Source organism: Triturus cristatus, chromosome 2_1 (genome assembly GCF_964204655.1).
Source record: "Triturus cristatus chromosome 2_1, aTriCri1.1, whole genome shotgun sequence".
In the NCBI taxonomy this organism is placed as follows: domain Eukaryota; kingdom Metazoa; phylum Chordata; class Amphibia; order Caudata; family Salamandridae; genus Triturus; species Triturus cristatus.
In genome coordinates this window covers 1074211017-1074225168 of record NC_140581.1, presented here as the reverse complement: position 1 = coordinate 1074225168, position 14152 = coordinate 1074211017, and the positions used below count along the sequence as shown (strand labels likewise).

General features: G+C 46.4%; 1 protein-coding gene across 2 annotated transcripts in view; it reads left to right on the top strand.

Moving 5' to 3' along the window:
* Positions 1 to 14152, top strand: part of AP1AR (adaptor related protein complex 1 associated regulatory protein) — a 202273-nt gene that overhangs the window by 80041 nt on the left and 108080 nt on the right. For both annotated transcript variants that reach the window (XM_085636195.1, XM_085636202.1), the window contains exon 2: positions 1189 to 1237. In XM_085636195.1, the coding sequence (XP_085492321.1) occupies positions 1189 to 1237 (49 nt within the window). The remainder of the gene's footprint in view (positions 1 to 1188; positions 1238 to 14152) is intronic.

Below are 14152 nucleotides of genomic sequence, written 5' to 3'. Positions count from 1 at the left end.
GCTCTAATAGAGAGCAAGCAAATGTGAGTTCCAAACCACAAAGCTAATGGTAAGCAGTGGGCAATTGCATTCCTTGGCCGGCTTTTCGAATGCCCCTTTTTAGCAACCAGACAGCTGGTAGGCTTTTACCTAAAAGATGCAGACCTTTGTGGAGTATCCTTTAGGGGGGTCAAGAGTGTCATCAAAGACATTCTAGGTTAGTATGCAGTTTGAAGGTTCCTCGGTTGGGTACAAAATGTCCCAGGCCTAAAGGGAATGAAGTGTTCAACAGGCAATGCTGAGCAAGACTCAAGGTAGAATATTGACAGTGTTCCCGCTTTGCATGAGAGCATTTTAAATAGCTGATTGCTTTTTAACTGAATTACCTACTGTGACAGTTGCGGTTTACTCAACTCTTTAAGGGAAATTGCTAAGAAACCTTTTAGAAGAAACGTTTGCAAGGACTCAGTGCGAAGGGTAGAGACAGAACAGCGCTCTTACAGCTCCATGGGGAGTCGGGCATGCAGAAGTAGAGTTTAATCATCACTGTGGTATTTTTAGATTCTTTCAAAGTGCAGCATATCACATGCAAATAGGAAACACCGCTTTCATAATTTTCTGTCCCCTTTAGACACCAGAAGCCATTTAAGCCCTACCTGTTAAAATGCCTTTTATGTTTTGTTTTCGGCTAGAGGCTTAAAATCTGATTTATTAATAAGCCAAATGTTATCCATTGGTTTTGGATTCACTTTCAGCATCCTGCTGCCTCGTTTAAATCGAATAAAATACTGTGGTTGCGAGTGTTTGCATAGTAAGTCTTTTACACGACGGCCTTGCATATAAAGTAAACAGTTGTGGGGTAAAGAAATACAAAGAGACTAGAGTTGTGCTTTAAGCTGGTTTCCAATGTTGGGTGTGTTATGTCATTGGTGCTTGTCTATAGCTTTTTACCATTATGACATCATGGCGCTTTCTTAATGGGGAGACCCTTATTGCGAATCATAGTGCTATTGTTCGATTTGTGTCTGTTTGTTGCTGTTTAATTGGGCGAGGGTAGAAGAGCATTTTTCCACTGTGTAAAAACATTTTGTGAAAGTTGACTAGAAAGTAAAATGAATTTGATCAAGTCAAAGATCTTTGTAGTGTTTTGTTCGAATGGGTGTGCCGAATGGCTTATCAGCTTTGTTTTTTTATTCTTATTTATTTCAGATCGAAGTATTTTAGAACCTGCACGACTGGAGAACACTACACGATAGAGGTAAGTGTCTTGTGTTGATCTGTTTCCAGAGGTTCTGCATGCTTTCCTTAGACTCTTCCTGTCTTGAGGCCAATGCAACCTCAGGAGGGTCATTGGAAGACAAATCTGGTGTAGATCATGAAGAGACCAACCCTACTTCAGTCACTGTTTGTTACTCTGGTTTTTTAGTTGTTAAGGTCCATGTGCTCATTGCTGTCTAACCTGGTATTTTTTCAATTTTGCTTGTTCAAAGATCAACCAAAACTTGCCATAGACTGTGGTTTATGAAATTTGTGGCTTGGGTGGGCAGACAGATAACCAAACTGAGTTTACCATTTGGCTTTTTCTGGCATGTCAGTTATAAGTCATATGCAAATTAGTAATGTTGAAACTGAAAATAATGGGCATCACAGCCCCGCAAAAGTAGATTACTCAAGGAGAAAAGGCTAATGTCAAAGATTCAGGTTACCGCCTGCCACAACCCAAGCCTGACATGGAATTGCTGCGAAAGCTTGAAGAACTAATCATCTGTTAGCATTGCATTGATTTGTCTGCCAAGAATGTTATCTCTTGACACAGGTTGTTACGCCAAATGCACTGGGTATATTCAAGAAATGTAAACCTGGGGGCTCATAACATTGCCTGCCCATTTACTGACCTAGTTTTTAGTAAATGTGAGGTAGATTCTAGGGAAGTGGTGGAGTTTGTTGAAGATTTACAAACTAGTCCCTAAACGGAAGAAGTCTTGACTATTGTCCAGGCTACCCAGTCAGAACAGTGGGGATTTATTAAACACTTAGATTGTGGATATGTTAGGGACACATTCGGTATGCTTAAAGTTTTTTATATATTGATTTCTGATGGATACTTCTAACTGCAGATTCCTTATCTTGCGAATCTCCCAGTGCCAGATTGTTTTGGAAATGCTTGCCATAGCTCCTGCTTTCTGACAGGGGTTGCCATCATCCTCCTGTGACTATGCTATCCCGCCTCTGTACATAAGGACACAGAATCATGTAAATGGGTCACCCCTATTCATGAATTTTAGTTCCTCTCTTTCCTATCCTGATGATGGGATCCAGATCTCTGCTTCTATCGACTTCGGTCGTCACCAACTTCTCAAATTCGTTTCAGACCTTGGGAGTGTGCAGTTTGTTGCTCATGAAGATAACCAGTTTTGACCTGTGCAATGCATATTGGACCAGATGTTGGTGATGGAACTGCATACCATTTGTTTGTGGTGCCTCAGGATCCCGCATGATCCCAAGCTGTAGACCAAGTGTTCTTCATGCATCTGAAGGACACAAGAAGCTGCGTTTTACTTGCTCAGGTAGGCCTAAGGCAAAGACGAAAGAGATGTCAAAGAAGAAGCGCACCAATAGTTTCTCGATTTCCAGATCCCATTACACAGTGGACTGTTGCATCACCTAACTCTGTCTTCAGTGTCCGAAGCTCAGATGTTTTTGACTCTAAAGCAAATTGTAACTTTTAAGAAAGCCATGCTGTATAATTTCAACTTTATTCCTGCTCCCTCTGGCACAGCTTCTTGCCCCATGAAGCCACCTGGACCTCCAGTAGGGCTTTTGCTGGTGGGCCCTTCTCCAGAGCCCACTGACCCCTCCCTCCCTTCATATGAATTCAGCTCATCCTGCCAACAGTGCCAGGCAATGCTTCCACTCGTTAACCTCTTGGCTCCACTGCCTGACCTTCCACATGCGTTGGCTCCAACCTTGGATCCAGGGCCGTCTTTAGCCACAGTCTTACCTGTGTCTAGATATACAATTACCAAGGGAGACGCTCAAACTGATAAGGACTCTCCTGCAGCCCCATTGTCTCAACATAGATGTTTTGGGGGGAGGACATTTTTAGGATGAGTGCGGATACCATTTAAGGCCTCCAGCATATTATACATGATGAAGATGACGGAGAGGAGGTAGATCATTTATTCCCACTCCCGTTATACAGGCGCCGGCCTTTACCTTAGCTTGCAAAATGCCAGTGGCTTGGATACCTCTCCGAAGTCTGCCCGGGATTCGTCTGTTGTGCCTATTATGGAAGTAACTGTCTTCTCTGCTGTAGTGGCCCACAGATCCATGAAAGTCTGGCTTTGACAGGTTTCCTTGGGTGGCCGCTGAGTCCTGAACAAATAAACCTGCTAAGCCTATCGCCAAATAAGGTCATTTTTCTGACAAGAAATGTTGATATTTCCATTTTCTGTTTGGGCCCTTTCCTGTTGCGTGCATTAGGCTTACCCCCACAAGTGAAGTACCATTTTTATTGCAAGACTTGTGGGAATGCTAGGTGGTAGGAAATTTGTGGCTCTCCACCAATTCCAGAACTTTACATCACAGAAAAGGTAGGAAATTGTGTTTAGTCAAATTTTGAGGTTTGCATGTTCTACTGGGTAAGACTGCCTGGTGCGAATCACACAGGTCATCCCACCCTGGATTCCCATGGGTGTCTAGTTTTAAAAAAAATGTGCAGATTTGCTAGGTTTCCTTAGATGCCAGCTGAGCTAGGCCCAAATCCACAGCTACCCATATTGTAAAAACAGGGTCCCTTTTCATTGGAAAACTGTGATTTGTCCATGTTGCGTTTTGACCCATTTCTTGTCGCTGGCACTAGTCCTAACCAAACAGATTAGGTCCAAATTTTTAACTGGAGACTTGGGGGGGGGGGGGGGTGGAGAATGCTGGTAGTTGGAAATTTGTGGCTCACCAGTGATTCCAGAAGTTTTTCCAACAGAAATGTGAGGAAAATGTGTGTTTTTTTTAGTCAGATTTGAGGTTTTCAAAGTATTCTGAGTAAGTATGTTGCGTTTTGAGGAATGCTGAATAGGAAATTTGTGGCTCCCCAGAGATTCCAGACGTTTTTCTCACATAAGTGTATTTAGTCAACGTTCAGGTTTTCAAGGGATTCTGGATTCTGGTTAAGAAAACCTGGTTGGAGCTACACAAGTCACCCCACCCTGGATTCCCCCTGGGTGTCTAGTTTTAAAAAAGTACAGGTTTTATAGGTTTCCCTCGGTGCCGGTTGAGCTAGTGCGCAAAATCCACACCTACCCACATTGCAAAAAAAAAAAAAGTTAATTTTCAGTTGAAAAATGTGATGCGTCCATGTTGCGTTTTAGGGCCCTTTCCTTTAACGCAGGCACTAGGCCTACACACACGAGTGGGGCACTATTTGTATCAGGAGAGTGGGGGGGGGGTTTAGGAGGCACAGAATATTGGAACATTTGTTATTATCACCTGCATTTATCTGCATTTGTGCCTTCAAAATGTATGCCAATGTGTAAGAAAAAAGACCTTTTGAAATATGCCCTCTGAATCACATGCTAGTATGGGTACCCACAAATTCAGAGATGTACGAATAACCACTGCTCCTGACCTCTGTATCTGGTGTCCATTTCTGAAACACACGTTTCCTTGATACACATTTTTCCCTCTTTATTTTTCCACGTGAATTGCTCTATACCTGGTACTCAGTGAAAAACCATTGTAAGGTGCAGCTTAGTTGTGTGCTCCTCGTACTTCAGGTTTTTGGAAAACCTACAAACCCCATATGTCCCTGCAACAGAATGGTCTAGCAGAAATAGGGGTATATTGCTTTTGTAAATCTGCCATGGTGACCAGCAGCTAGAAATGATATCGATGTCACAAATGCACGTTTTTTCCTACTCTTTTTTCAATTAAAAAAAAAATATTTCAACAGTTAGATTCTTTGGGAAAACCTTGATGAATCTACACACACAATCCTTTGCTGAATTCGGAATTGTATCTACTTCTAAGAAATCTATAGCTTTCCGGGATCACCAATGGGGTTCACAGCAGTTTCCACCACAAACTGGAAGCAGGTTAAAGGCACAAAAGTTAGGGAAAATGGCCTACCTTTTTGAAAAATGCCAAAACTGAGGTAAAGAAATGGGTTTTTTGATTCAGCTTTGCATGTTCTGAAAGCCGGAATGATGATGGCTTTAGCGATGCCATTCATAGGAAAAAATTTTCCCGCACCACACAATGTAGCCATATTTTTCCGATTTTCTCTGCCCCCTCCGAGCGAATCCACAAACCATGTTTCTCTTTAGAAGCCCCAGGAGGTTGAAAAAAGGACAAATTTGGCATTGATACCTTTTATGTGGGGAAAACGTTTTGGAGAGCTAGAAGTGAGCTACCCACCCCAAATAGCTAAAAAAGCGCTTGGCATTCTAGGGGGGGAGCATAGCAGCGAAAGGGTTAAACAATGAATAAAAACAGTTTTTACTGTGTCCATGGAGCTAAGTTCCCCTCTGAATAATGGTGCGCTCATCCTAGGTCCAGCTTGCCCATGCCAAAATCTGGCCTACGCAAGATAGAGTATTGACTCTCTGAACAGTAAATCTCTTGTTTATAAACTTGTAGGAGTGTAAGAGAAGGGTTGGGTGCTGCATATTTGGCTCTTGTTGTTTTCCCGCTGAATTGTAACTGGTTCTTTTTAGCTCAAGATTCACTATTTAGTCAAAGAATTCGTGCCCTCTTTTCATAGGCTTTTTAAGATGAAAACTGCACTTAATAAACGAGCGCTTTCTAATTGTTGCCCATATTTGAGTGTTTTTAGCAGATGCACATGCTTGTGCTTTTCAAAGTTGCCCTAGTTTTTTAGGTCTCGCTGAGCCCAGCGCATGCACTGGCTTGGAGAGACATTTTGTATGTGTGTTTTTTAAGTGCTGCTGGCTGGCCTAGCGCGTAGCCGCCATGCGCTTTCACAGCGATCGTGATTGCGATGTCTTTCGTGGCCGATGCTTGTCTTATTTTCTCCTCACTTCTGTTATACAATAATGCTAATTTGTTTAACAGAAACGTCTGCTGTTTCTTGGCGCTGTAGATAACAGATGGTTCTATTCTTAACTGATATTGTACTCCTTAGCGCTATGAAGCAGCCTTAGGGACGCGGAAGCTCTATTCAATCAACATGACAACTGTCAAACCCTGTACGCTCCCTTTGCCAGCTGGTGACTACATAGGACAGACAGGGACGAGGCAATCAGCGAGTTTGTTTTTCTAACGTCTTATTAAGACACGCACTGTCAACAAGTATGTGTTCTACCAAAAAGGTGATATTTTGCTGGTGTTTACAGACAACTGACTTTCAGCCTGCCTGGCGCAGCGCCTAGAATCTCTCCGAGCCTGAGCCTTTTGGAGCTGGAGAGGGTTGCTGTGTGTGCGAGCAAGGGTGCTGGCAAAGGAAGGAATGAAGTCAGAGTGCATTCTTGATTCCTGCAGTCATGGCTGCAGCCAACGGACCCTGAAGCGCACTAAATCCAGCACTTTCTTGGCTGCAGCAGCGCTTACACCAAGCGTGGGGCCTCCTTTTGCCACTGCAGGAACCTCACCCTTGCTGCAGGTCCCAAACAAGCACACACTCTGAGGGCGGCACATCCTTCAGGTCCCAAACAGGCAAACGGACACAAGCTCTGAAGGCGGCACACCCTGCAGGTCCCAAACAGGCACATACTCCGAGTGCACACCCTGCAGGTCCCAAACAGGCACAGACTCCGAGGGCTGCTCTACCAGAATGATAAAAGGATGACGATAAAGTGGTGCATCTTGGCAAGCACCCCAGTGCCCCAAACATGGATACCAAGCGCTTTAAAAATAATATAATAGAATGAAACCCTAAGACAACCATTTAATCGTCGCTATCACTTGGTGTGACACATGCAACGAATCACAGCTCTTCGCAGTGCGTCACTGAACGACTGATGTGTCATCAAGGAACACTATCTTTTGTAGGTCACTTCTAAAGAGCATTTAGGTATTTTGTTGGTCAGTACGCAGAAACTGTGTAGCAAAGAGTTTCACACCCTGTTGGTTCGAGGAAAAATGGATACAGCTTAGGTAATATTAATTACTGAACCAATTCCCGTAATGAAAAGATGACCAAATTATTATACATATATACCTTATATTTGGAAATATCATACCGACTAATTTTCTCTAATTAAAGGAAATTATATCTTTCCCATGAATTATCGTTTTCATATCACAGGTGGTCTATGCTGCAGTTGCGCAGCTCTCACAAATCAAGCTAATGATACCAACTTAATTTTTGGCCAATTTCAAATACCTGCACTTATGCAGGGCATTTTTACAAATCCAATGTTACGTTTCTTTCTTCTATGTCTATATACTGGATTAATTTAAGGATTTGTCAGCAGTTATAGACCCACTCAGTAGGCGTTTCCGATACTCAGGGGTCCAGGGACCCTGCTTAAGAACTGCTGGTCTACAAGCATGACTCTCTATATTCAGACAACCGATACCTTGAAATGTGCAAACCAGGGCACAAGTCCTAAACAAGCATTGGCATAGCCAATAGGCCTCGCTTTTGGGACCGTATAAGTGTTTAGCAATGCAACAGTTGATGTTGTTGCACCAAGGATATTGTGCTGCATAACTAAATACTTATTATGTCCCAAAAGCGAGATCTATTCAATCAGTCAATCAATACATTTATAGAGCACACTACTCACCAGTGAGGGTCTCAAGGCGCTGAAGGGAGGTGGGTGCTGCTACTGCTCGAATAGCCAGGTCTTGAGGTGTTTCCTGAAGGTGAGATGGTCCTGGGTTAGTCGTAGGTGGGTGGGGAGGGAGTTCCATGTCTTGGTGGCCAGGTAGGAGAACAATCTTCCTCCGGTGGTGGTTCTGCGAATCCGTGGGACGGTGGCGAGGGCGAGGCTGGCGGAGCGGAGCTGGCGGGTCGGAGTCTAGAACGTGAGGCGGTTGTTGAGGTATTCGGGGCCCATGTCGTGGAGCGCTTTGTGTGCGTGGGTGAGGAGCCTGAACTTGATCCTTTTGCTGACGGGGAGCCAGTGCAGGTTTCTCAGGTGGGCAGATATGTGGCTGTGGCAAGGGATGTCGAGGATGAGTCGTGCGGAGGCGTTCTGTATGCGCTGAAGTCTTTTCTGAAGTTTGGCTGTGGTTCCTGCGTATAGGGCGTTCCCGTAGTCCAGTCGGCTGGTGACGAGGGCCTGGGTGACCGTCTTCCTGGTTTCGGTGGGGATCCACAGGAAGATTTTTCGGAGCATGCGCAGGGTGTTGAAGCATGACGATGAGATGGCGTTGACTTGCTTGGTCATCGTGAGGGAGGAGTCCAGGATGAATCCCAGGTTGCGTGCGTGGTCCGTGGGTGTCGGTGCGGCGCCCAGCGCTGTGGGCCACCAGGAGTCGTCCCAGGCGGATGGGGACTGTCCGAGGATGAGGACCTCCGTCTTGTCTGAGTTCAGTTTCAGACGACTGAGCTTCATCCATTCCGCGACGTCTTTCATTCCTTCCTGGAGGTTGGTTTTGGCGGTGGTTGGGTCTTTGGTGAGGGAGAGTATCAGCTGGGTGTCGTCGGCGTAGGAGATGATGTTGAGGTTGTGTTTGCGTGCGATGGCGGCGAGGGGGCTCATGTAGATATTGAAGAGGGTTGGGCTGAGCGAAGAGCCTTGGGGTACGCCGCAGATGATCTTGGTGGCCGCGGAGCGGAAGGGAAGGAGGCGGACTCTCTGGGTTCTGTTGGAGAGGAACAAGGTGATCCAGTCTAGGGCTTTTCTTTGGATCCCAGTGTTGTGGAGGCAGGTAAATAGGGTGCGGTGGCAGACGGTATCAAAGGCGGCTGAGAGGTCTAGGAGGATGAGAGCGGTTGTTTCCCCGTTGTCAAGCAGGGTCCTGATGTCGTCGGTGGCTGCGATGAGGGCGGTCTCGGTGCTGTGGTTGGCTTGAAATCCGGACTGGGATGGGTCGAGGGAGTCGTTTGCCTCGAGGAATGGGGTCAGCTGTTTATTGACGGTCTTCTCGATGACTTTTGCAGGGAAGGGAAGAAGAGAGTTTGGGCGGAAGTTCTTGAGGTCTTTAGGGTCCGCTGTGGGTTTCTTCAGAAGGGGGTTGATCTCTGCGTGCTTCCAGCTCTCTGGGAAGGTGGTGGACGTGAAGGAGTTGTTTATGACGTTCCGGAGGTGGGGTGCGAGGATGGTGTCGGCTTTGTTGAAGATGTGGTGAGGGCATGGGTCAGAGGGAGAGCCAGAGTGGATGGTGTTCATGACGTGGGTGGTGTCTTCAGTGCTGATGGGGTCCAGGCGCTGAGGGTGGTGGTGGGGGGCGTTGGTTTAGTGACTGGAGGCGGACTCTGGGTGCCGAAGCTGTCGTGTATATCGGCGATCTTGCGGTAGAAGAACGTGGCGAGGGAGTTGCAGAGGTCTTGCGATGTCGTGTGATGTCGTTGCTGCTGGCGCTGGGGTTGGAGAGCTCTTTTACGATGCTGAAGAGTTCCTTGCTGTTGTGAGTGTTGTCCAGCCGCTCTTTGAACGATGTCCTTTTGGTGGTGCGGATCAGCTGGTGGTGTTTGCGAGTGGCGTTCTTGAGAGCTGTCATGTTTTCTGTCGTCTGTTCGTGGCGCCAGGTTTTATCGAGAGTTCGGCAGGATTTCTTTGATTCTTTGAGGGCGTCGGTGGACCATGTGGTTTTCCTGTTGCCGGTCTTGCCTGGGGGGTTCTTCAATGGAGCAAGGGCGTTGGCTCAGTTGGTGATCCACTGTGCGAGATTGTGGGCTGCGTCGTTGGTGTCAGAGGTGTCGGTTGGAGGGTTCTGGCTCAGTGATGTGGTTAGCTGGTCTGTGGTGACTTTGCTCCAGCATCTGCGGGGGATCTGTTGTGGGCGGTGGTGGGATGTAGTCTTCTTAAAGGTGAAATGGATGCAGCTGTGGTCGGTCCAGTGTAGTCCGGTGGAGTGGCTGAAGGAGACGTGGTTGCTGGCGGAGAAGATGGGGTCGAGCGTTTGGCTGGCATAGTGGGTGGGGGTGTTCACCAGTTGCTTGAGTCCGAGGTTGTCGAGCAGGGTGGTGGTGGTGTTGTCGTTATGGTTCTCCAGGTGGCAGTTCAGGTCCCCCAGGAGGATGTATTCTGATGAGGTGAGGGAATGCGGGCTGATGAAGTCGGCGATGGTTTCACTGAATTTTGTGCGCGGGCCCGGGGGTCGGTAGATGAGGGTTCCTCTGAGGGTGGTCTTGGGGTCGGTGTGGATCTGGAAGTGTAGGTGTTCGGCGGCGGTGAGGGTGTCTTCGATGTTGGTCGTGACGCTGATGGTGTTCCTGTAGATGATGGCGATTCCTCCTCCGGTTTGGTTGACGCGTTCCTTACGGATGATCTTGTAGCCGTCCGGGATGGCTATGGCGATGTCGGGGGCTGAGGAGGCGTTCATCCAGTTTTCCGTGAGGAAGGCGACGTCCAGTGCTGTTGTATCGAGGAGGTCCCAGAGTTCGAGGGCGTGCTTGTGGACGGAGCGGGTGTTGAGTAGGATGCACTTGAGGTGGTTGTTGCTGTTGCTTGGTTCGGGGGGCGGGGTGCAAGTTCGGAGGCAGGTGAATTTGCAGGCTTGGCAGGAGAAGGGTCCGTGGGTGCGCTTCGGGGTGGCTCGGTAGCAGGCGGGTGGTCGTCCGGTGTTGAGTGCGTTGAGGGCGGCGGTGTCGTACCTCAGTCGGGTTTCCTGGCTTCGGCGGGGGCCAGGGGTCCTGGTGCTGGGCGCGGATGGGCGCAGACGGGCTTGCCTTTGCGCGCCAGTGGCGCGCCCGCTGCGCGGCCTCCATATGAGGGGAAGAGGGAGGAGCAGCTGGAGGCGGGAGCGGGGCGGCGAATGGGGGACCAGGGGAGCGGGCCGCAGGGGACGCTGCGGCGGGAGAGAGCGAGGGGGGGAGCGGGAGGGTGGCACAGAAGGCAAAAGGGGGCAGAATAAACACAAAAAAACGCCGGGGTAGACGGTAGTGTACAGAAAAACAAGAAGCAGCTGTAATTAAGCATAGATACAATAACAAAACACGAAGGAAGCAAAGACCAGACCACGGAGTTCAGCAGTCGGGCACAGCGAGTGGCAAGCGTCACACAGGAGGACCGTGTGGTGGCTGAGGGGGCGACCTACCTGGCGACAGGGTCAAGGGTCGCTCCCTTTACCACTGTGCGGCCTCCATATGAGGGGAAGAGGGAGGGAGGAGCAGCTGGGAGGCGGGAGTGGGGCGGCGAATGGGGGACCAGGGAGGGGCGGGCCGCAGGGGACGCAGCGGCGGGAGAGAGCGAGGAGGGGAGCGGGAGGGTGGCACAGAAGGCAAAAGGGGGCAGAATGGGCACAAAAAACGGCGGGGGAGACAGTAGTGTACAGAAAAACAAGAAGCAGCTGTAATTAAGCATAGATACAATAACAAAACACGAAGGATGCAAAGACCAGACCACGGAGTTCAGCGGTCGTGCACTGCGAGTGGCAGCAGCGGGAAGCGTCACACAGGAGGACCGTGTGGTGGCTGAGGGGGCGACCTACCTGGTGCCAATGCTTGTCTGTCTCTGTTCCCTGCATCAATTATTGTCACATGGCGAAAAGGGCCACATTAAAGGTAAGAAGCAGTCTTTTCTTCTACTAGGTACTGGTCATAAAGTGTTTATCAAGGATGTTTGAGATTAGTGGTAAATACTTTTGTAGCAATGGTTTTATAGATCTCCATTACAGCTATTGATTTTCCTTAGCATTCAGGCTGCAGGACAGAACATTTTGTTATTTTATGTCTTTATGTCCAAATGTAAAGACATAATAGTAATTTTCATAATGCTGTGTCTAATTTTCTGAAACCTGTATTACAGTGATGCTCGAAGTCTATGTATAAGTGGTCTTTTTCGTTAGGTTGATCATCATTCATTTCATTTCACCCGTGGCATTCAGAATTTCTTAGAGATAACAGGTTTTTGGTTATCTTCATGGATTGTACACTTGAACCAACGCCGAAAAACCATTGCTGTTTAGCCTTTTCTAATATCAAGACTAGACTTCAGAGACATTTTAAGATCTAGGCAATGTGGGAAATTGCCCAGGATGCCCATCTTCCTAGGCCCTCCCTGGAAAAGTGGACTTACTCTATATGTCACATCTGTATATTTCTCCATCTGAACCTGTTATCTATTAAATAATATTGTTTGTCCTTGTGGGGCTTGGATTATTAGAAATGGGTAATAAAATACTAAGCTACTCTGGGCAAGTGCCCCCAAAGAAAGTCTTGCCAGGCCCCCCCGAAATCCTTAAAATGACACTGCTAGACTTAGTAGTCTTTGCAGTCTATATTGCAAACGTTACACTCCGTATCAACTGCTACAAACATTCAAAATGTTGTTAGCCCTTTCCGGAGCTTGTCCCTTCACATCTTAGAAATAAATTGCAGTTATTCCACTTAGTCTCACCACGAAATCATCTTCCGCCTTTTTCAACTAAAGTCCCTAGTTTTGGACCTTGCAACTTTCGTCTTCCTCCTATTGCACTTGGGGGCAGAGTATTTGGTCCCTGTGCCAGAGAACTATCACTCTGTTGCTGACAAGCTCAAATTACACAGGTTTCTCAAGACTTCTCTTAACGACAGCAGATACACACTTTTTTCTAGATTTTGCCACCCATACCTTCACGCCATTTTACCCAATTTCGTTGGTTTGCTTGATCCTCATAAAAATCTCTTCAATAATTAATATTAAGAGCACTCTCCAGATAACCTTTTTGTAGAGTGATTACTTTTTTTTTTCTTCTGGGGAGTACCTGCGTGTTACCTGTGCCAGTTTCTGTAGAAGAATACCCCTCTCTCTGCTTCTCCACTCACCTGGACAAAGAGTCAACATCCACACTGTATTTGCACAAGCAGTGATTTTCCATAATAATCATCATAAATACGAAAGAAAATAGTAAAATTAAGAGACTCGGATCTTCATTAGACCGCAAAGTCCAGTGCTTAATTTTGTAACTGAATTTCTTTTCCCAAATCCAAGCTAAGAATTTATTTTGGTGTATGGAAGAAACCCTTGTCTTGGACGTGGGCTGCCTTGCAAAATGTGCTGTGAGCAGGAGACCGCTCTGATCTTGTAGAAAGATAGGCCTCTTGGCTTCTTCATGCTGGTAGAATTTCTTGTCCTTCCTCTGACCTTGAACAGGTACGACTCGAGTTCTGTTTAGTATGATGACAGAAGATTTATTGAACTGTTCTTTAAAAAGATTATCCTGGTTCAAGTGCAGCAAACTGAATATGACTCTAGTTTCTTAAAAGCACTTCACTTTCACTTCTTCATGATTGTGGTTCATTTTCATCAACTTTTATTATTTTGTTTGTAAAAAAAAAATCTTGATTTGTGTATGGTGACACTGAATGCCAAGGGAAAAGAGCAGGGTTTTCTTTGGGAATAATTTTCAAAATTGCTTTTATTTGCAGTTAATCTACCCAAGCGTTGCCTTGTGTTATTCCATTTGTCATAAACTCCTGAAGTCACTGTTGTATAGAAGCATCTAGGGAGCATAATGTTTTGTTGTTCAGATCCCAAATAAATGCCATCTGTACGTGAAAGGTCACTTCAGCACAGCACGCATGAACGGGCATACCGAGTGAGATATCGTCAAATCTCTTGGTGAATTCGTAGCTTGAATGTGAAATCAAGATGCATCTACAGTGGTTATTTAGACTCCTACTAGACCATATCTAATATTAATTATTTGTTTTCACGTGTATAAATCCAGAACTAATTAAAACACTAGTATCGCACTAATATGAAAATATGTAAAAAGCGTTACTCTCTGTTCCTTTAATGTGAAAATGCACACATGTTGTATAAATTTTAAAAAGCTGTTAGTAGAAGTAGTTCTAAGAAATACTTTTCCACTTAAAGCAAACCGTACCCTTCTTCTAGTCAAGTTATTTGTCCCAACATTGTGCTTCCCGGTGAGGTAGCAGGTTCAGTTACCATTGAACGAATGAGTGTTTAATATTAAGTTTTGGGCACCTTGATGAAAACTGCAAAATATTGTGTTTTTCAATGGACGTGTTAAATGGGCACTCCACCAGTTGATGTCATATACCCGTTTTGGGAGCCTTTTCGGCCAGTTAAGCTTTCAGCAGAAGGACTATAATGGT